The following is a 21,680-nucleotide window of genomic DNA, read 5'->3' on the forward strand; positions in this document are numbered from 1 at the left end:
CCTTATTGCTGAGGCAGGATGGATGTAACTGTCAGTATGTCAGATGTGAATTTCATTCTCTGGGTGAACAGGGATGCCAGCCTTAGCTTCTTGAATACGCAGGGGATTAAAATCTATGCTTGCATAAAGCAGGGGACTAATTAATAGCTTAGATAGCAAAGCATTACATTTCAAGGCAGATTCAAGCGTTTCAAGTCTCTGGTGCTGATGAAAGGTGCTGTGACAAGAATCCTGATGCTGCTTCTCGCCTGTGAGCAAAGCAGGTCCACGTGAACCATGGCAAATCCCCCTTGCTCCTCCCATCTCACGCTGCCACAGTGATAGCTGAGAAGGAACGTCAAGCTACTGCCACGAACTGGATTAATGCCTTAGCAGCAGGTGTGGTTTGATAGGGGTGAGAGAAATACCACGCGTGGCTGAGCTGCTTCCCTGGGACGTGGTGGCTGGTACCCTGTTCAGGTAAGTGTTAAAACTGAGTCTGTGCATCCTATGTTGGGTTTGCTGAGGTCCTTAGCATAGCTCCTGGGCTTCTGGTCCTTATTAATGGGAGAGGCTTGTGTCCAAAAGATAAGGGATAGCAGGAGCTGCTAGAGGATGCAGTGCAGCAGGCAGCACCCAGTGCTGTGCCCCTGGGCTGTCATTGGACTTGAGGGCCTGCCAATGTGCTGCAGGGTTGCATTAAAATTTGCTGAGGCTGTGTGTGTGTAAAGCAGGGGTTGTTCTGTCTGTGCTTTCAGGGAAGGGAAGGGCTCTGCACAGATGTGATTACGTTTTCTACTTTATTTGCACAATAGTAGCTGATAATCGGGAAGGAAAGAGAGATTTTAGTTATAAAAGAGGATAGGGGACTAGCAGCCCTGGATCCTATATCTAGTGACTCTTGACTTAGTCAGGTGCCTCCTACAAAAGGTGTGACCATGCTTGTTCAGTGGTGCTCTAAAGGTGTCACACAGCCTTCCTCTGTTAAGCATGCTTGCCCTGAATAAATTGGTGTTTCCTAAATGCGATATCTGGTGCATTAGTGACACAAAAAAGAGCAACCGGCGTGTCTGAAGCCTGTCCCTGGAGTGCTGCACTGCTCAGCTATTGTTTCCATTGCATTTCTTCACAACTGCGTTGTGTTGTAGTTCTGTCATAAAGGGAACATCTGAAGATGTAAACTTAATGACATACGGGTTCAAAAACATATGCATGTTTTCAGATTGATCTTGAAATATAATTACATATTCATTATGAGGCATCAAAGCTTGATCTTCATGCAGTTGAGTCTAATCTTTGTCTTACAATCAGGTTGACTTGTAATTAGAAGAATAAAGCATCTCTGGTGAATGAAAAGGGCGGCACTTCTTTGTAAGATGAAGGGTGTGCTTGTAGTAGAAAAGCACAAAGAGAACTGGGGCAATATCAAAGCTTTATTTTAGATGCTGTGAACTTATCTATGCCACCTGTCTGTAAATGTGGGAAAATGAAACTCTGGAGTGTCATCTTCACATACAGGCTATCTGCCTGACTCTGCATGAGGCTGGTGACTGACATTTTCGTTACTGCAGTAGAGACCACCATCAGTAAGGCAAAGCATTATCTGAGGTAAGTAATGGGGGCCCTTCCTTCCCATTGAGGAGGCATTTGGCCTTCTGGTGTAGTTCTAGGCTGTCACTTTCAGCTTTGTTAGGCCTTTTTAAATCAAAACAGGGGCTCTACTGCTGTGTTGGGAATAACCAGCTGCATGCCAGGACATCTCCTTCTCCCACCTATGCCCACTGTGCTGCTGTGGCCCCAGCCTCCATGCCAGCAGGAACCCACAGTGAGGTGTGGGGAAGCATCATGCTCTACAAGGGGAAGTGACTTGAGGGTGGCTGGGCCTGCAGCTTGGTGGGGCTGGTGGGGATCACAGAATCACAGAATGACCCGGGTTGGAAGGGACCTCAAGGATCATGTAGTTCCAACCCCCCTGCCTGGCAGGGCCACCAAACATACACCTTTACTAGATCAGGTTGCCCAGGGCCCCGTCCAACCTGGCCTTGAACACCTCCAAGGGCGGGGCATCCACAACCTCCCTGGGCAGCCTGTTCCGGGGCCTAACCGCTCTCCTAGTGAAGAACTTCCCCCTAACATCCAACCTAAATCTTCCCTCTTTTAACTTAAAACCATTTCCCCTAGTCCAGCTATTATCAGCCCTTTCGAACAGTTTACGCCCCTCCTGAGAGTAAGTTCCCTTCAGGTATTGAAAGGCTGCAACGAGGTCACCCAGAAGGCAATTTATTTAGGATTGTTTATTTATTAGTTCACATTTCAAAGTTATGATTGATTAACACAGAGGGGCACCTCCCCAGAGGCTTAGCACTAACAAACGTTCCTGTTTGGACACCACGGTTTTCAGCTCTGATCAAAGTACTTATTGCCGGGTCGGGGCATGAACGATGCAGCGCCAAAGCTCGAGCTGCAGGCAGGCAAACCGGAGCCAAACAGCAGCGGAACGCCCTGTTTCGCCCAGCGGGCCGCCATGCCGTCCCCATAGCGACGGGGCGACGGCGGTTGTGGAGGGAGTTTGGTCCTCGGGGGCCACCATCGACGGCCACAGTTGTTGCGTGGTGGGGGGGGAAGATGCCATGGCAACGCTGACAGCGCCGCGCCGGCCCGAGCCGCGCTGTGTGCACCTGCAGGGCCTGTAGGGGTGGGCCTGAGGCCCCAGGGGCCTCCGCTGGTGGGACAAGGGGTAACGGCTTTAAACTACGTTTACATTACGCTTTAGAGACCGTTGTCATGTAGAGGGAGGTGGGACCCTGGTATAGGCTGCCCAAAAATGTTGTGGGTGCCCCATCCTTGTGGGCTTTGAAGGCTGGGTTTGGTGGGGCCCTGAGTAGCCTGAGCTGGTGGGGGGGGGGGTGAGGGTAGGATGTGGATGGGCATTAAGGGCCATTAATACCAACCCAGCCTTTCTATGAAGCTGAAGACCTGAGGTTCCCTAATGGAACCTAACTTATGGACCCTTTGGAAGCTGAGTGCTTTTAATTCTTACTTCATAATTCCCTGAACAGAACAGGAGCTGGTTCAGGGTCTTCTGGAACAGGGTTGTTGAGCTAAACTGTGTTCTTCAGCCACAAGTGCTTCATGCTATGACAGAAGAGGTTGAACTGACGCTGCCCTCCTTTGTTATATGCATCATAAAAAAAGAAAAAAGGAAAATAATTTTCACTATTAAGCAGCAGAGACTGTTGTGAATGTGTCTTGTTAAAGGCACGATTCAGCTTTCTACCTTTTAAAACTGCTTAACCATAATTATGAAGAAGTGTAGGAGGAATAGTTCTTTGTGCTGAGTATGTCCTAGAGTAAGGTAGCCTCTGTTACGAACTTAGGTATGTGTCACTACCCACAGCAAAAGAGTTTGTGAAGGAAGGGGCTTTTCCAAGCAAAAAGGTTTGTGTCTCTCATGAGAAGAGGTGCAGGTAAAATGTGAATGGAAATAGATGTAGCACAAACTGTAAAAAGAACAGAATCAGCTGTCTGGTCTGTGTCTCCACACACCTTCAGCCCTTTTGTGTCTTTACATGGGAGTGAATGATTCCAGGCAGGAACCATGGCATCCAGACAGGAGCCATAGACGCCTATGTGCTGTGCAGTCCAAAGACTGCTTAAAAGATTCCATCTTTGTGGTGGCTTATCTTCAGTTTTGTCATGAGTTTGACTATATCCAGCTTAATCAACTGGCTACTGTTTCCCATCATTACCCTTTTCAGTCATTTAAACCAGAACAGAATCTTTTTTCTGGTGGTCTCACATAGTGTCTGACTTCCTGATCCCAAATATTAGTGGAGATAACACAGTGTGAATGCTGGCTGCTTGTATATGTTTGGTAATAGTAGCAAAAGGCTCCTGCTCAGTCAGTGAATGTCTTCTCATTTTAATAGAAGCTTTTTGACGGCTCCTTCTCTTTTAAGGCATGACATAGATCTTCTAGAATCCCACAGCTTTGTTATGTAATTTTAGATAGGTTAAAGGAGAGGGGAGAAGGCAGGTAAAGAGCAATGCTTAGGATGTAGAACCCATCTGGGAGCACAGAAAGCTTGTAACACTTCTGAAAATGAGAAAATAGTGATCTTTTTGTTAAATAAGGAGAATGCCAGTTAGGAGATGGTGTGTTTTTCTCTAAAGTCGGTAAGAGAGATGCTGAGTATGTCACCTTGCCTTGTTTTTTGACTCAAATCTTCTCTTAATTAGAGCCAGAAAGCCCAAAGCCATTCATATTTTAAAATCAAATTTAGTTCAGAGGTGCTGTGGCAATGCCTTACATGGTTGTACTGATACTGCTCACAAGTTTGATGTAGGTTCCAAGGGAGATAGCCATGTTCTGTGCTGGAGTTTTAAAACTTTTTTTCTTTCTTCCATAGCATTACTCTACCATAGAACCAAAATGAGTGACAATGAAGACCAAGGTGGGCAGGAAAACATGGATGATTTAACAGAAAGAGAAGAATATGAGGATGACTTTGAAAAAGGCCTTGAATGGCTAATTAATGAAGAGGAAAAGGAAAACCTTGGTGAAGGAGAGGTATTTGTTAAATTAAATATTAGTAGTCTCTTATTTAGAATGCCAAAAGAGTATGTGTTAGGAATACTAAGCCCTAAATTCAGTGTGGTTTGAGATGTATGGATAAGCTTGCTGAGATCTGACAAGGAAGATTATTTGGAATGACAGCAGAAATTAATCCAGTGACCTGGTTAGTTCGCTTACAGTTGTCTTAAAATAAAGAATTAAGTGCTCATTGAAAATGTGTTTGGTACAATATGGTATGGTATACATACATATATACGTATTCATGGAAAAAATGTTATTAGTGCCAAAAAAGCTATTTGTTAAGATGTTCTCTATTTGATTGCCTCTTTTAAAACACGTGTAGTTAGTGCTGCTTTTCTCTTTCACTTTTTCTTTTCTGTTTCTTGGATACTATTTGTTGTTGAGAGAATAAATTGAGATAGCTTATTTTTTCAGACTCCTGAAAAGAAAGAAGATGACATTGAGGAGGAATATGATGAAGCTGCAGCGACCTTTGAGGAAGACTATGAGAAAATGGAAAACAATCCAGATGGGCTTCCAGAAGAAGGCATAGATGTGGAAGTGAAGCACTGTGAGGAAGAAAGTTTGGTGTCTGGATTTGACATAAAAGAAGGAGACCAGGTTTCTGATACTGATAGTGAATGCTCTATCCAGGAATCCAAGCTGGAAAACCAGCAGGAGCTGGATGAGGAAGTAGATGAAGAAATAAAGCGTTATGTCTTGGAAAAGATTGAGGAAGCCAACAAACTGCTGGAGAATCAGGCTCCTGTAGGTGAGAACAGAGAGCGGAAATTAAAATTTAAGGATACGTTGGTGGATCTTGAAGTTCCTCCTCTTGAAGATGCTGAAATTTATAAAACAGACCTTGCAGGAGGAGGTGATGTTTCAATGCAGCTGTCTCAGTTGCATATTTCTAGTGATGCAGGACCAGAAAGCGCATCAATTTCATTACCTGCTGGCAAGAACGAGGAACAGAAGAATGGTAAAGTCCTAGTGGAAAAAGATGGAAAGTTTGAACTCTTAAGTTTACGTGATATCGAAAGCCAGGGCTTTTTGCCCCCAATAAGTGTTTCTTTCACTGACATTGAAACTCAACGTACATCTCCAAAATCCTCTCACCTCAGTTCCTCTGGCGCCGTCTCTCGAATGAAGGAAGTACATCCAGTAAAAGCAGGCGTACATTCTTTTTCTCCTGCTGCAGAAGAGTGTGCCTTCTTGCCTAGGCCTCCGTCTAACCCTAAACATCGCCCAAATTCTGCTATCAACGCTGCAAGAGGTCTGGGAAAACGGAAGGCCCCGCCAAGATCACAGTCTGCAAGTGTGCCCTTGAGAAGTTCCACTTACTGCCTCTCTCCCAGACAAAAAGAACTACGGAAGCAGTTAGAACAAAGGAAGGAAAGACTGAGGAAAGAGGTAAAGATACAGAGGCAACAAGCAGATCACGATGACCATCACATTCCTCTACCTCATAAACGCCACGTGTTCACAGCATTTACTCTGTTGTTTCATGATAAAAGTGGCAGTCATAATATTCATTCTCTGGAGTTTGTGCAGAATCTCTTAAAATTCCTTTCATTTTCTTAAAGAAAACCAAAGCACAACAGAGCTACAGATAATGGCATAGGATTATACCTAGATCACAGGAGAAACAAAATATTTATTGAATCAACCCCTCATAAATAGGCTTTCTTTTGCTTTTTTGTACTTACAACTTTTGCTCATTGGCTCCTTCTAAATTCTATTGCAAACCCATTATTTACTGAAACATTGTACACAGTATCACATCTACACTGCAGTGTAATCTGTGGAGAAAGCTAACATAACCACAGTCATGCAGGTGCATGTTTGGGTGCTGATGAAGCAGGTAATAGACAACTCTCGTATGGGAGAGTGTTTATTACAGGGTCTTTAATAACAGGGCTGCTTTGCTTTGGTGATACAAATGTGATATTATTGCAGCTAGATTGTACCTACTAGCTACAGTCTGGTTATCCCTTTTTCATCAATATTTTTGTCAGAATATAATTCAAATTACTTATTGTCCATTGTGACAATAAGGCCTTTGCAGATTAAGGCAGTCGCTTTAACAAGTAAAGCTTTATTTGCTCTTACTTTCATACAAGGAAGAAGAATGGAAAAAAGAGCAAGAAGAACAGAAAAGAAGGGAGAATGAGATGGTGTTTAGAGCCTGGCTACAGAAGAAGAAAGAACAAGCGCAAGAAGAAAAGCGAATTCGTCGTGCAAAGGAGCTAGAAAACTTGAACAGCAAAGTAAGGTCACCCTAATGTATTGGGATTGGGAGCCATATTGATCTGGTTCTATTTGTAAGCTTGTGCTCTTAGCTAAGTCTATGAAAATGGGCAGTGATGGGAAGTTTTTCTGTCATACTGCTTGCAGGAAAGAACTAGATTGACTTTCATGTTCTGAATGGTTCTGCCTGGCAAGTTGGCTCTTATCATACAGGCTCCATTTGTGAACTTAGCCACAATAAAATCACAGGAGATGCAGTGATGCCCTTTTTGTTTAGCAAGTGGATGACTTGACTGAGCCCAGCTGTGAGCAAGCCAGAAAATCCTTTAAGTTTATTCCTTACCATCAGAACTTGTTGGCAACCGCCTAATGCATGTGGCCTGAGCAGAGAATGATGATTCAGACGCTCTTCTGTGTTGTAACAATTGGCTTCAATTTAGCTGAGAAAGCTAAATTCTGTATTTTTTATAACATGCTGCTTTGAATGCTTGCTCATGTATTTATTCCACGACATGTAAGCAAGCATCCATATGCTGTAAGTTTCTCTAATTTCAATGAGAGATGCCAGCAGAGTGACAAAATTATAGGAGTACAATTACTATAAAGGTTATTTAATGATGACCCCTGGGCATATGTCTTATTTAAATAGGAGACAAACAGGAATCCAGAAGAAGCGTACAGGTTATGGCTTAAAAAAAAGCACCAAGAACACATGAAAGAAAAACAAATAGAAATTTTGAGACGGCAGGAAGAGGGAATTACATTTTTTCCAAGGACAGAGGAATGCAACAGAGCTTTTAAAGAGTGAGTAAAATCCTATGGAATCCATTTGGAAAATAACGTAGTTTGTATACTCAGACTCTCATTTTGTGGAATGTTGTTACTGCTGGTCTTTTTTAATTACTACGTATATATATGTGTATAATACGTACATACATGCAACAAAATTATGTATCAACATTGCAAAATAGTGTTGTTTGCTGTTTGGAAGTAATTTGTCAGAGCCTGAGCTGAAATAACAAACTGCTTCTGCTAGAAAAGGGAGATCCTTCTTCCTTACCCCTTCTTGCCTGTTGTAGAGCAGTCTTGTGCTGATTCAGCACATTGAACAGGTAGAAAGTTAATCTGTGAAGGCATTTTTTAATTGAATCAGCTCAATAGAAGGAGATATAGGGAAATGTGGGTGCAGCACCAGGAGTGCTGGGATGAAGCAGTGCCTCCCATGTTTGGGACAGATGGGCTTTTAGATTGACTTGGCTGTAGCACCTTTATCATGAAGGACTAGAGGGCTCTATTTAAATGAGGCCAAGTCTCCTTTGAATGGATGGAATAAAATTTTCAGTTTTATCTGTCAGTCGTGTTTTTCTCTCTACAGATGGCTAAAAAGAAAGAGAGAAGAACAGCGAGCGGAAGAACTGGCGGCTAAAGAGACAGTAAGGCAGCTTAGATTAGAAGCTAGAAGAGCAAAACAGATGCAGAACATCCACAGCATTAGTTCGGAGCCTCGATCTTTTCGCTTCAGAGACAATTACTATTGAAAATTTGGAGGTAACCACTGAGTTCTTTGGGGACAGCCCTCTTAGTTTTTATGGCTTGAACTACTGCTCTTTCTAGCTACCGACTTTGTGGTGTTTTTAAAGCTTTCTAGCAAATCCAACAGTCCCCTTCACTGACAATGGTTTTACTACTTATTTATAATTAATATTGTTGAAAAGCCTGCTTTGATGCACAACTCAGGGATCTCCTTGGTTCGACCAAATCAAATAGCAAGATCTATTTGTGAGGGTGGCAAATATGTATTTCCTTTTAAAAGGCACTTTATACTGAACTCCACCATGAATTCCTGGATGCAGGCTATTATTGATTTGATTTTGCTCGATTAATATTGCTATTTACTGCTTGTGATGAGTGTGTAACTTGTGGTGTTGGAAGATGCTTTCTGGAATCTTTGCCACTTTCTATTGGCCTGTGGAGCAGCTGTTCCAGCCCAACTGAAGGACTATTCTAACTCAGGGGAAGTGGCGACTAATGGCTAATGTGCATGTGAACTTGAAGGTTTTTGGAACTTTATTTCCGTGAGTCAAACTGATGCATTCACATTTAGAAACTTATTATTCCGTGAAATGAAAGATAATGTAAATTATGACCTTTACCAATATCAAGGAAGCTGAATTCCTTGTGTACGTTTCCACGTTTGCTACATTTATTAAAATATACCATTACCTTGATATTGGGAACTTGTGATAAGAGAAATGTGCTGAAGTGACTGATGAGAGCAAAGTTATCTGTGAGGAACACAAGGTCTGAAATGAGCTGTACTGAATCCAAAATTGTAACTTATAAGCAAAGAAAATTTATTGTATTCTTCATGCAAACCAAAGCACACCCAAGAACTTGTAACTTGCAAATTATGTTCATGGTATGAGATTTAAAAAGAGTGAAAGTAGCTATTGTAGAAACCCTTTTCCTAAACTTGACAGTACTTATGGTAAATCTGGGACTTAAATTAAAATACTTATTTGCATCGTCCTAATTTTCCTCCATGTTTGCTCCTCTGTTTCCTTGACACCTTCTATCTTTGGATTTAGCAGATAAGCTGCAGGAGCATTTATTTGAACTTACATCACAATAACAATATCATAAAGTAAAAAAATATTTTTTTACTGATACTTGTTTTTACTAATACTTGTGCAAAAGTAGTGCTTATCTTCAGCCTCCCATAACACCCAGGAAGACTGGGCAAGGAATGAACTCTAATGCTAGTTTAGCTTTCAACACTGTATACAAAAGGAAGAGTGTCGGTGTTGCTTATCTGAGGACTGACTACTTAACAGCATGACTCTACAAAATGAAAGAGGGAAAAGCCATTGTTTTAGCTATATGAAAATACAAGAATATCATTCCAGATTTTAAGAATCCATTTAAAACCAGTTACTATTTATATGTTGCGGCTAGAGTTCATTCAAGCTCTTTTCCTCTTCTCCACAGTCTTTCAGAACTTACAGCTACAAGGACTCACTGCATACACTCCTTATGACTAAATTTAAAAGGCTGAACATAGACATGAGGAGAGTTCATTGCAGTTAAAGAACCATGGAGCTGACTATATTCTAATGACCTTGGATTGTTATTTCTTATTTAAAAATATAGCACTTCCTTTGCTTTGGTATGGTTCATGTTTTTGCTTCCCTCTAAAGATGATGAATTCATTAAGATTTGCTAATAAGATTGTCTAACTTAAACAGTCAGCGGGATCTCTATGCTCTACAGGTTGGACCAGTAAAGTCTTTGGTCTTGCCTTTGTAGAAGGAAGTAACTTTTCAGATCAAAATGTGATAGAGTATCCCACAGAATAAGGAAATCCTGCCAGTCCCTGGCTTCAAGAGGCAGAGGAAGCAGAAAATACAGGATTTCCAATTATAAACCCACTCATACAGAAAGAAAGAGGAACAAGGGAAGCCTGCTGAACACCAACTAGTGGAATTCTTTAGAAAGAGTGCCATGTGCAGTTGTAAATATCAGCCATATGTTTTTAAAGGGCTATCAGCTCTCCTTGACAGTGATCGCAACAATTGAAAGTGATATCTTCGTATCTTGTGTATGGGTGAAACCTTCCAATATTCTTTTTTGTAGAAAGGAAGGAAGAAGTCTCAGAAAAAGAAGCTTCTGCTGATGTTTCTGTACGTGCAGCTGGATCCAGAACATGTAGCACCTAAGGGAGGAAAAGCTGAGAATGAAAATCTATCTACAAAGCTTAATAGGATTTATCCTTCTCTAATAGCAAGGATGGTTTTCTGCTCTAAAGCAGAGTTTTTCAACTTGATTTCAGACAATACAGATAAATGTTGTTGTGCTTATTCTTCCATGTTTTTGATTTTTAGACACCAGACAGCACTATCCAGCATGTTTCCCCTGCAAATCCTTTTTCAATACAATATTAAGCAGTTGCCACAACATAAGGCTTTTCTTTCTGAAAACACGATCCTGACCCTGTGCTGTGTTGAAAGACTGAGTTACACAAATGGTTCTTACCCTTTCAGCCATTTTCTCAGCAGGGGTATTGCAAAACTCCACAGCTGTTGAAGTCTTTTTTGGACTGCTAGATCCAACGTTTCCAAGAAGATGTGAGCTTACAGCTTTGGCTAGTTTACAGTTCACAGCTGCTAGCTCTGTTGTAGTGTAAGGCTGGGCACTGGGGTAGTAGGTCTGTTGTCTCCCCCACTGAAGAGACACCATCAGCTCCTCCAGAAGCCTGAAGAGAGAGGAAAAAATCTAGTGGTTTTCATATTCTATATTATCAGCACACATGCTTAAGTGGAATCTTCCCAAAAATTGCTGTAGGAGACAAACGTTAATCAAAGAAGGTTTAAGTATTTAAAGCAAGGAGGCAGAACAGGTTTCTCTCACAGGGAAGGCCCCACCAATGCAGAATTCTTAATAGTGGTAAAAGATGCTCATCAGACTAAGCATTAAAGAGTCACTGCAGGTAATGGAATCTGTTAGTTTGGAAAGAGAAGATGCCTGAAGTTGAGACAGCAAGTGATTTACTATATAAAGTCTGCAGATATAAGAGGTGTTAGTTCCACAGAATATGACCCCCAAGATCTCACACCTCTATGGAACATTGAATTAATGCTACTTTGGCTTTCAGCTCTGAGAATGGAAAGCAGCTATACTAATCATCAGCGTATTTATTTTTTTCTTAAATATGACAGGAACAGGGGAAAGTTATTTGATTCTTTTCCAGCCCAGAATAAACCAACTGAAATGAGAAGTTTGTAGAGAGGTAATTTGGATTAGGAAAATCGTACTTTTGTGTATGAATCATTTCTTGACGGAACTGATCACGTTCATTCAGCAGATCCTGGATTGCACTCTGTGCATCTCTGGTTTGACGCTGAAGAATTGCTCTGGTGTTGGTTAGTTCATCAGCCATAACCCTGCAAAAGATATCTCCTATTAGTAATTTAAGCGAGCAGTTTGAAAGTCACCTTCACTCTACTGCAGACAGTAATTAACCTGCTCAGATTAAGGATTAAGCTGCCATTCCCCTTCCATCTCCGTGCAGGACATGTCAGCCTAATTACAAAGGACATGTATTAAGAGTAATTTCGGTTCAACTGCATTCAACACAAGTACAAAATTACATTATGGCTTGCTGAGTCTACACAATCTAATGCCACTCTATGCAAATAGGTAAGTAAGTATGGTGGACAAATACCCTGACACATAAAGCTGAATACACTTTGTTATTGACAGGGTTCTTGCAAGTACACTATAATCATGTGTTTTCAGTCATTTCTAAAGATGACAGCTATGTCTGCAGGCTGCATTCACTTCTTTGCTTCTCTCAGGGAGCAGTACCTAGATGTTAAATGCTCCGGATACAAGCATGTGAGAGCTGCAAATGAGAAAGCCCTTGTGATATTTTGCTGTTCTGTGCCAACAGACTTGGCACTGAGCACTGGAGTTGGTATTTCAATGCCTGAGATACAGCAAATACCAAGAACAGAATGCATTCTAATAACTACCAGTAAGAAATCTGAGACTTGAATGAATGAGAACCTTGCAATAGAAAAGGTGTTACCTTGATCACATCTCCACACTGTTAAAAATATTATTGAAAGGGGTTCCCTTCCAGTGATCTTAAGATTCTTATTAATGCTGAAGAAACAAGTTAAACTGGGATAGTGATACTTGCCTGGATAGTACTATCACAACTGTTTATTCACTCAGTACATCAAAACTGCTGAGTACCAGCAACTTAAATGGAGGAGAATAAATATTCCCATTTCCTTGAAGAAGTCTTTTTCATAATATGCATTAAGCATCACTATTTAAGATGCAGTGAGTTGCATATGGGTACAGTAGAAGATTAAAATCCTAACACTGTCAGATCATCTGCACTTGGCAAGTTAAAAGTCTAATCCCTTGTCAAATGAGGCTGACATTTAGACCAGCTTAAGATTTGCTCCCAGCTCTTGCTGTGTATTAGTTTATGAGTACAGAAGTAACTGTTGGGTTCTCAGCACTAACACAACCAGCGTTTAATGAAGAGGTCTTCCTGTTCCTCCTTCCTTTGTTGCTGTTTTTAGTAGAACCCTGAAAAATTAATTAACTTTGTTTGTTTTTACAAACTGATGATTGTATCATACTTTCATCTGTCCTGGAAGATGATTTTAAGCCCTAAACTGGATGCAGTTGATCAGAAGTAAGAATTTAACAAGAACAGGAGTTCACATTTTAAGAGTATTATGACCCACTCTATTACTTTTGAAAGGCAGAACAACTGAGCTTTACAAGGAGTTTACTTTCTTTTTATCTCTTCTACTGATGGAAACTTCACAGTAAGTGTCTTACAATAGCTGCTGTGGCTGCCCTCTGCATATATACGTACATTCCCAAGTGCCTCAGTGGGTATAATAAAAGCCTACAGGAAAATGGTGCTTTAAGTGGGAATACCTGCTTGCTAGGAATTTGCTTCGCCAAACATCGCACTGTATAGACATGCGCTCCAGTTGTTCAGACAACTGAGACAGATTCCTGCCCAAGACTTCGTTTTCTAGGATAAGCTGATTTTTCTCACGAGCCATCCGTTCAAAGTGATACTGCAGATCATCCCCAACAGAAGCAACAAGCAGTTTCTTCAGCTCCCGATTCACCTAGAATTAGACCAAACTATCTGATCATTATCAACATAGATTGAAACACTTTCTGCTTTTGTATGCAGTGCAACTTAGGCAACTTAACTTTCCAAAAAGAAAACAATGTGTTTCAAAGCTTCAGTGTCATAGCAGTAATTTTTTGTTTTACTCACAAACTAAATAAACCAAAGCAGCACAACTGTGTGAGGGGGAAAAAAACCAACCTTTTTGTTTCTTACCTCTGTCTGTATACGCAGCTGATTAGAGAGACCTTCTTTATCCTGTAACAACCTCTTTTCTGAATTCTTCAGCTTTTCGATCGCATTTTTTAGCTCAGTCTGTTCTTTCTTGGGATCTGCAGTTCCATCCGACTGATGGAAAGCATCTCCTTTGTGTCCCGCCGATTTAGCTACTTTAGCATTTTTAGTTGCAACAACGTGGGTGATAGCCGCTTTGGGGACTAATATACGCACAGCTTCAACTTCTACAGACTTATCAGCATGTATCTGCCCTAGCTGGAGCACTCCGGGACTCAGAGATGAGGCTGTCTTTTTTTGTGGGCTGTGGTGGACGTGATGGTTTGTAGTGCTGGCTCCACTGCTTACTTCTACCGGTTCATCCGTCTGCTCTGTTTCCATGCCATCTCCGGGTCCTCGGATGGGTGACGAGGCATAGTCAACTACAATTCAGAAACAGCAGAGGAAGTTCACCATCTTAGTGTCACTGCGACTCTTCCCTTCATTTATGTACATCAAAGGTGAAAGCTTTAATTTTACAGTGCATGCACATAACAGCCCTTTGCAGCAGGAGCTATCAAGCATAAATTAGAATCTGGAAAGCCATTATTCAAGTGTGTGTTGCTAATTATGACACATCTGTCGATAAACCATACTAATTTCCACCACATAATATTAGGTAGATGCAATATGATCAAGAACTATTAAGGAGAAAAACTCCCAACAGTGTTACCTATGGACTGACAGCAAACTTCAGCTTTAGGGAACTGATCATTGATATAAAGCTACTATTAAGCAACATAGCTATTAACACCATAAGGAGTTAAAGAGGCTTTAAGTCCTACAACGTGCTTACAAACAAAACCACGTTAGGAGATGTAGTTTAATTAACTGCTCATTTCATGCAGCTACAGAAACAAGACCCAAGAACTCAGGTTAAAGCCCTTTTAATCCACCCTGCTCAGACACCACACCAACTATTTACCTTTTTCTACAGATGTCATTTTCTTGCTAGCAATCAGCTCTTAACTACGTGATCCTGAGGAGAAAAAGAGGGAAAAACATCTTCAATTGAACTTAATCTTGGCTTATCCTATTGCTTCAACTTCCACCTCTTGCTCGTCCAGTTTCCATTCCTCAACCCCCCCCTCCCAGTCTCCCTCCTCCTCGCACAGCCCTCACGCCACCTTTAGCACTAACATCGCACTCCCTCCACCCGGCCCCGCTCCCGAGGCCCGTCCCCATCAGCCCCTCCACCCTCGGCCCCCAACATTACCAGCACAGCCACCACAGCCCCACAACCGTCACCTCCGCCGGCGCTACCCAAGTTCCGCTTCCGACCGGGCGGGGCGTCGGTTGCCAAGGCCGCGGGAGGCGAGGCGAGCGCCGCCATGGTGAGCGCCGGGGATGGGGGCGGCTGGGTGGGCTCCTCGCTTGGGGTTAAAGCAGCAGGGAGCTGGTCCCCTAAGGGGGGTTTTTATAGCGGTAGGGGCTGTGTGGGCTCTTGACTTGGTGACTTACTAATGATTTTTATAAGCTGCTGTTGTGCTTGTTTTTTTTTTTTTTTTTCTTATGGGATTACAGGATTTTAGGCCGTTTCTTAGATAGTCAAAATCACATTGAGCTCTGTTTACTGAACTGCGGTCTCTCCCAGCTCAGGGTGAGCCTGGATTCTGAAAGTGCACTTCTCTGTTTCATTGGTAGTGAACTAAAACATGACATAAAACCAGGTGTGTGACAGAACGTTTTGGAACCTCACTTGAAATTGACTCCCAGCTTGCAAAAGAAGAATTCCTGGTTACTTCTGCATATGGTGCTTGTAACTGTGCCTTAATGAACACCACAGTTCCCTACTCCACTTGCCAGAAGTCCTATCAAAGCCAAGTGTGTCATATCAGTGGCTCCTCCCCTTACTTAGCCCATGTCTGAGAGGGAAAATGTTCGTGACAGGGTTTTATTTTTCTCATCACATTAACATTATCTACTTTATATTACCATTTTGTCTTCAGAGATGCTCCCTGATTTTCTAATAACTCATTCTGTTATCTTCCAAAGCCTGCAGTTGAGTGAACAGTCCCAGCCTTGTTCTCCTTCAGTCCCTGGGGCTGTTCTCTACAGGTGTTCACTCATTCATTGTAGGAATGCTGTGGTAGCAGGAAGATGTTGAGAGAGCAGGTGTTGTGGGACAGCGTGCTACACAGTGAGGTAGGGACACAGCATCCTAGAAGTGGGATACTGTAGCCAAAATGCTGTGTCACAACTTGAAGCAGTGATTGAGCACCTGGTAGGAAGGCAGGGCCAACCCATGGGAGCTCAGGTGCATGCAGTGTACCTGATTGACCAAAAGGGGTGGAGCCAGGAGCCACCCTTTCCTAGACCTCATTTAAGTGTTGGCAGTGGAAATAAGAATATTTTGCTGCTGGTCATTGTGTTCTTGATGCCTTATAAGGGTAAGCATCTTCTTTCCTTTATTTCTGTGTCTATTGTGGTTGTATTTGAGCACATCTTTGTTTGCCATAGCCTAGGACCTTGAAACTCTGCTGTCGTTGCTGTGCTTTCTGTTGTGCTATGGGTGCATTTTTCTAAGGCTTTGACACTGTGACTTAAAACATCTGATCCAACTCATATTTATTTTGAAATATCATTTTGTCTGTAAGATGGAGTTAAAAAAGAAATGCCTTCTTTCAATGAGTTTGTTTCTTTTTCTACAAGCCAGGATTAAGCATCAGGAACCTGGTGTAGAAATGCTAACGCAGAAGTGCTTGGTTAAGACAGGGAAGAAAAATAATTTTCTTGTAAAATGAATAATTATTTAAAATCAGTGCTTTAAGAAAAAACAACTTTGATTCATCAGTGGCAAAGATTTACTTTGTGTTTTGGAGATGGATGTTACAAAGTAGGTAGTAAATCAGCCATTTCTACAACACAGCTGCAGAACCCTGGGCTGCTCGCGACCAGGGTGCCTTGTTGTGATCAGATTTTCAGCTGCAGGCATTGTAGAGGTGGTAAGGCTCATAGGCTGGAGTTTCATTTGGGAGCCAGTAATTTCAACCATGGTGGTTTGGCTGGCAAAATGGGATGTATTATGTAAAGAAATCTCATTCAGATATGATCATACAGCCAGGCAAAACTTTCCCTCTTCATAGAGCCAAACAAGTGCAAATTTGCAAGTGACTAGAAGTTATTTCATAAATTCTGTACCTTCTGTTGCAAAATGCTTGTACTTTAAAAGTCTTCCTGAAAAAGATACAAAACCTTCCCTTGAGAACCGCTTTCTTTTGCTTTGCTTTTGTGGCCTAGAAACAAGGCTGAGTTTCACTGCAGGTACTCACCCTGATTTTTCATCTGCAGAATAAGTGGTTTGAGCCTTTCCATTACAAGCTGGTATGACACAAATGTGTTTCCTGACACAATGGCTAACTCTCATTTGCAGCATTTCATCGTTGGGGAAGATGAAAAATGTTGCATGGTGGATGTTCTTATGAGCATAAGAATTATGATATGGTTTCTGTTTGAAATAATGTTTCCTAGTAGTGCTAGTTTTCTCTTGGGCAGGTAGGCTATGAATGTGGCAGAAGGTATACCTGATAAAATAATAGTTTTTGGCCCTGCCAGGTAGGGGGGTTGGAACTTCATGATCCTTGAGGCCCCTTCCAACACAGGTCATTCTGTGGAAACTGCTATATATAGAAAAATAAATGCCCTGTGAGATGTATTTGATTAAGCAGTGGAAAACAGTGCTTCAGGAGCTCCTTTTGGGTTTGATGCTGCCATCTTTACAACATGACTTGCTATATAAAATACCATTCTACATATATAAAGCTGACAGATTTGAAATCCATGGGATAAATTGCCTCCTACTCTAGCCAGCTCTGAGCTGTGGCTTGCAGGAGCTGCTATCTCTAAAAGCAATTTTAGATGCAATGATAGCTCTTGTGACTGATGTGTCTGAAGTAGCTGATGGTATGAGAGGCAAAGTTATCTAGTATTACATAACGATAAATTCCATTTTAATCTCCCTTTATTACCCAGAATTGTCACTCAGGATCCTTTAGATTATAGGTGCAGTTTTTAATAACTTTGGCACATCTATTCTAGTTGTATGCTTTTGCCTTTTTTCATTTCAATAGCATCAGAAAATGAAGGAATTCAGGAATTACTCAGTGAAGCATTGCCAGGAGAGTTAAAAAAGTTGCCAATTGAAAGTCTATGATTAAAAAGTAAAGCAACTTATTGACAGAGTCAGTGGTTTCATTTAAATTGTTGTTCTAAGAAGATTTCATGTGGATAAAATTTTTACTTAATGTTGTATCTGAGCTTTGAATTATTTATGAAAGCGCGTTGGGTTACCATAAGAAGCCCATGGGTCTCTGTAGGATCTGGAGGAAGTCAAAAGTTCTGATGGACCCTTAGTTAGGTCCTAACCCTTAGGCAAGAAGCAGCCAACTTGACAAGGAAAATATGGAATCATATTTAGGCTGGGAGGGACTAGTTGAGGTAACCCAGTCTGACCCCCTTTCAAAACGGTTCTAATCAGCTCGGGTTGCTTTGGGCCACATCTGGGTGGGTCCTTAACTTCTCAAAAGATGGTGATTCTGCTCCCCTGGGCAGCCTGTCCCACTGTTCATCCACCTTCCTGGTTCAAGAAAGAAATAATCAGATAAATCCTTACTGGGAACTCCTGTATTTTGACTTGTCCTTTGCTTTTTTTTGCTCTCAGTCTCTGAGAAGGCTGACCCCATCTTGGCAGTCAGGGAGCTGTGAGCTGCTGTCCCTCTCGCTTTTCTCTCTCCCTGGCTGAGCAGGTCCTGCTCTCTCAGCTCCATCTTGCATGTCTTGTTCTATAGTCTGTGGTTGTTTTGCTGGCCAGTGGCAAAATTCTGAATAGCAGAAGGATTTGCCTTTCTTTGTTCATTTAAGAATAGTGGGTCTCTGGAAAGGATTTTTAGCTGTTCAGTTAAATGTTTTAACCAAGTTCCTAAAAATAAATGAAAATTGCAGGGATCTATTGCATCCAGGTGGGGGTACTCTGTTAATCATTAGCTGACTGCTGAAAAACAGAGGTGGTAAGGAACACCTGCTGCTGTGAGCCTGGAACCCTGAGGCTTTTTCCATGAACATTGACCTTTATCTACAGCTGTGGCCACTGTGAATAATCACTACAAGTACTACTTCATGGGCCTAAGAACTGTGCTTGGCCTAATCCTTCAAAGCTATTTTGTCTACACCTGTGTCCTTACACAGATGGAAATGAGATTCTTTATTTCCCCTCCTCTCATAGTAATATCTATAGATAAATACGTCTCCAGTATGAGGTTGTCTTTGCATGTTGTCCTGAAGTAGGCAGTCCTGAAGCTCCTCTAAAACATGTGGTGTTGGCATTGAAGGAAATTTATCACCAAGACTGTGGTGATCCATGCTTTGTAATTTAGTCTTGTTTTATATAATCTCATTGTATCAGCTTTTGAGGCAGTATACTTAGGAGAGATAGCAAACATAGGTGGTTTCCTACTGATCACTTTCAGAAGTTGATTGTTGAGATGGTACCTGTGAACACTAGGTGGTGCTCCTATATTTGCAAATATTTTGCTTTTGGAGATGTCTTGAGCCTGTTCTGTTCTCTATTTGCATGGAATTTTCTAACTGTTGTTCATTAAAATGTCATGCTTATTTCTGCAGGCTATTCTAACAGGCTTATAAGGAGAAGGTATAGAGATGGGGAGTGGGAAATGTGTGCATGCATACTTGAGGCTATGTGCAAATTCTTTCATATGAATGCCATGCATATCAGGTATGGTCTTTCACTAAACTTACTAACCCTTCTGTTCTTATTCTTTCTGTATATTCATTCACTTACTGTAGTATCTAGGAGTTGTGGTTGTGGAGCAGGACTAAGTTAAGCAGCATGTTTTCTAGTTGCCTAATTTCAGTGCTGGCCTTACTGTGTTTGATGTTTTCTTATGGCATGTCTCTTAACTGATTGGGCTGTGGCCTAAACATTCACAGCTCACTGTTGAGAAGACAGGAATTATAGAATTGAAGAATCGCCAAGGTTGGAGAAGACCTCTAAAATCATGCAGTTGGGCTGTCTACCTACCACTAGTATTTTCCCCACTATACCGTGTTGTTTAGTGCAACATCTAAGTGTTTCTTCAACACCTCCAGAGACAGTGACTCAACCACCTCCCTGGGCACCCATTCCATCGCCTGGGGAGTTGTTGGACTAACAGTGGTTGCCGGTGGCATCTGTGGAGCTGGCAGGCTGGATGTTATCAGCAGCCGTGCTCTTCTTCCTTTCAATGTCTGGTTTGTGCATTGCAGTGAGAAGAATTGAAGTGGGAAATGAGGATGAACTGGGTTCACAAGAGAATCTGGGTATTTTATCCATCAAATCTTTCTGTTCTGTGAAAGGAGTGATGATGATTTATCCTGTTTCACAAAAGGATGAAGTATGTTATATAGCCTCCTTTTTCTGGATTATAAGTATCTACTTTGCTTCCTTTACCCTATGGGGGTTTTTACTTTTTGACAATTTCACTAATGGGAAGCTGCTGAGCATGTGTTTTTATGACAAATTCTGTTCATGTTAATTGTCATTTGATTGACAGCATTTACAGAATAAATGGCCATGACATCTGTGCTAGTTGAAACCTGGATTTAGTCGAGTTACATTAGAGTTAATATTTGACACAATCTAGTGTTCCTCCAAGAGCTTTTAACAGAGAAATAGTCTCTGTAAAGGAAAACTACCTATTACTGTCAGCATTAATGTTTGGCTGAGCTTTGTCTTTCAAAAGTATGCATACAATGCAGATGAGAGCATGCAATGCAATGCACATAAGCACCTCAGAATATACGTAGCCCTGTTGCCATCTGGGTTCACATGCAGGTGCTAACCTCATTCCAGTGTCAGAGACCCAGTGTTCAGCAGCTGATCAGGGCAGTGTTGGTTCTGCCTCTTGTGATACATTTTTCTAAGCACTGAAGCTGTATGCTCAAATGTTCCAAGACTGTATGCAAAATGAGACTATTTGTGTAGTGGATGCTTTTCTGAGTCAGGGAAGAGCTCTGCTTTCACTCTGGTCAGCGTTATGTTCTTTCTGAGTTGGTGGAAACAGACAGTGTGCTGCAGAGCACTACTAACTACTCTAAGAGCAATTGCAAGGGCTGCTCTGAAAGTCATGCCTCCTATTTTATTATGTTGGCCCATGATATCAGAGGCAGATGGAGGTGGTATAGCAGTAGAAGTTGAACATCCCTACCAGTATTCACTTACATTTTGTTGCCATACAACAGATGGCAGCAGAGAGGCAGACTGACAGAAGAACATAGGAAAAAAAAAAAGGCACCCATTGATCTTTGTTGCTCATGGAGTGTTTATGAAGATCAAGACAGTGGATGTGAGCACAGTGAGTTGGTGGGTGATGTGTTTCAGCAGTGGCAACGGCAATGTGAAAGACAAGTCGTATTCTGGTCAGCTGTGCACAGCTGTCACGTACCAAATAAAGAGTGTTTCAATCAGCTGGTTGATGCAAATTGGCAGATTACAAGAGGGAGTTTGGCTTCAGTGCACTGGAAGTGATGATGGCAATGTTGGAATATTGCAAAGCTTGTGCCAGATGAGTCCAATGAATTTTCACACAGAAACTTGCATATGCTGTTCTGTTTGCCAGGATCTAATGAACCAATGCTAAGTTAAAAAGGACAGTTTCCTGTATCTAATCATTACCAGTGATGAGACATAGTATCTTCAGTACATGTTACAGTAAAAATAGCAGTCCATGGCGTGGCAACATGTAAATTTCCAATTGCAGAAAAAGTTCAAGAGGCAGCCACCAGCAGGTAAAATAATATGCACTATCTTCTGGAATAGGGAAGGGACAATTCTTCTGGATTTTCTGGAACCCCTGCAAACCATCAACTTTAACTGCTTCATTGTAATGCTAACTAAGCTGAAGGCTCTGATTTGCGGAGTCAGGCCAGAGAAGATGACAT

At 41.7% G+C, this 21,680-nt stretch overlaps 3 protein-coding genes across 13 annotated transcripts in view; 2 read left to right on the plus strand and 1 right to left on the minus strand.

Annotated features, from left to right (window-relative positions):
* Nucleotides 1–306: 306 nt before the first annotated feature.
* Nucleotides 307–10,664, plus strand: CCDC181 (coiled-coil domain containing 181). Of its 6 annotated transcripts, none has more exons than XM_032447582.1 (8): nucleotides 307–459; nucleotides 1,422–1,587; nucleotides 4,389–4,549; nucleotides 4,991–5,968; nucleotides 6,679–6,825; nucleotides 7,455–7,609; nucleotides 8,181–8,353; nucleotides 10,439–10,664. In XM_032447582.1, the coding sequence occupies exons 3-7, from the start codon at nucleotides 4,412–4,414 to the stop codon at nucleotides 8,341–8,343; spliced, it is 1,581 nt and encodes a 526-aa protein (XP_032303473.1). In that variant the 5' UTR covers nucleotides 307–459; nucleotides 1,422–1,587; nucleotides 4,389–4,411; the 3' UTR covers nucleotides 8,344–8,353; nucleotides 10,439–10,664. The 6 variants fall into 6 exon arrangements, with proteins under 6 accessions (XP_032303473.1, XP_015730747.1, XP_015730753.1 ...); XM_015875261.2 differs by having other exon boundaries at nucleotides 1,498–1,587; XM_015875267.2 differs by lacking the exon at nucleotides 1,422–1,587.
* Nucleotides 8,987–15,043, minus strand: BLZF1 (basic leucine zipper nuclear factor 1). 2 transcript variants are annotated; one of them, XM_032447628.1, is made up of 7 exons: nucleotides 14,873–14,895; nucleotides 14,671–14,724; nucleotides 13,689–14,128; nucleotides 13,268–13,467; nucleotides 11,617–11,745; nucleotides 10,838–11,057; nucleotides 8,987–10,517 (listed from the first exon to the last, which is right to left on the minus strand). In XM_032447628.1, the coding sequence occupies exons 2-7, from the start codon at nucleotides 14,687–14,689 to the stop codon at nucleotides 10,338–10,340; spliced, it is 1,188 nt and encodes a 395-aa protein (XP_032303519.1). In that variant the 5' UTR covers nucleotides 14,690–14,724; nucleotides 14,873–14,895; the 3' UTR covers nucleotides 8,987–10,337. The 2 variants fall into 2 exon arrangements, with proteins under 2 accessions (XP_032303519.1, XP_015730843.1); XM_015875357.2 differs by lacking the exon at nucleotides 14,873–14,895 and adding an exon at nucleotides 14,962–15,043 and having other exon boundaries at nucleotides 9,136–10,517.
* NME7 (NME/NM23 family member 7) overlaps nucleotides 14,995–21,680 on the plus strand; it is a 140,699-nt gene continuing 134,013 nt past the window's right edge. For 4 of the 5 annotated variants that reach the window (XM_015875307.1, XM_015875316.1, XM_032447612.1 and 1 more), the window contains exon 1: nucleotides 14,995–15,079. In XM_015875307.1, coding sequence (XP_015730793.1) covers nucleotides 15,077–15,079 — 3 coding nt within the window. In that variant the 5' untranslated portion in view covers nucleotides 14,995–15,076. Of the gene's footprint in view, nucleotides 15,080–16,051; nucleotides 16,136–21,680 lie in introns of those variants that run through there. The other variant, XM_032447603.1, reaches the window with a different exon arrangement.

Source organism: Coturnix japonica, chromosome 1 (assembly GCF_001577835.2).
Source record: "Coturnix japonica isolate 7356 chromosome 1, Coturnix japonica 2.1, whole genome shotgun sequence".
NCBI lineage: Eukaryota > Metazoa > Chordata > Aves > Galliformes > Phasianidae > Coturnix > Coturnix japonica.

What these genes read in the sequence shown, in the direction of transcription:
- BLZF1 (XM_032447628.1), bottom strand. An exon ending in AGCTGCGTATACAGACAGAG is followed by an intron (nt 13,468 to 13,688) that starts GTAAGAAACAAA and finishes GTCTAATTCTAG; the next exon opens with GTGAATCGGGAGCTGAAGAA. An exon ending in AGCAAATTCCTAGCAAGCAG is followed by an intron (nt 11,746 to 13,267) that starts GTATTCCCACTT and finishes TATCTTTTGCAG; the next exon opens with GGTTATGGCTGATGAACTAA.
- CCDC181 (XM_032447582.1), top strand. Translation starts at nt 4,412, where the DNA reads ATGAGTGACAATGAAGACCAAGGTGGGCAGGAAAACATGGATGATTTA. An exon ending in AGGAAAGACTGAGGAAAGAG is followed by an intron (nt 5,969 to 6,678) that starts GTAAAGATACAG and finishes CTTTCATACAAG; the next exon opens with GAAGAAGAATGGAAAAAAGA. An exon ending in TGCAACAGAGCTTTTAAAGA is followed by an intron (nt 7,610 to 8,180) that starts GTGAGTAAAATC and finishes TTCTCTCTACAG; the next exon opens with ATGGCTAAAAAGAAAGAGAG.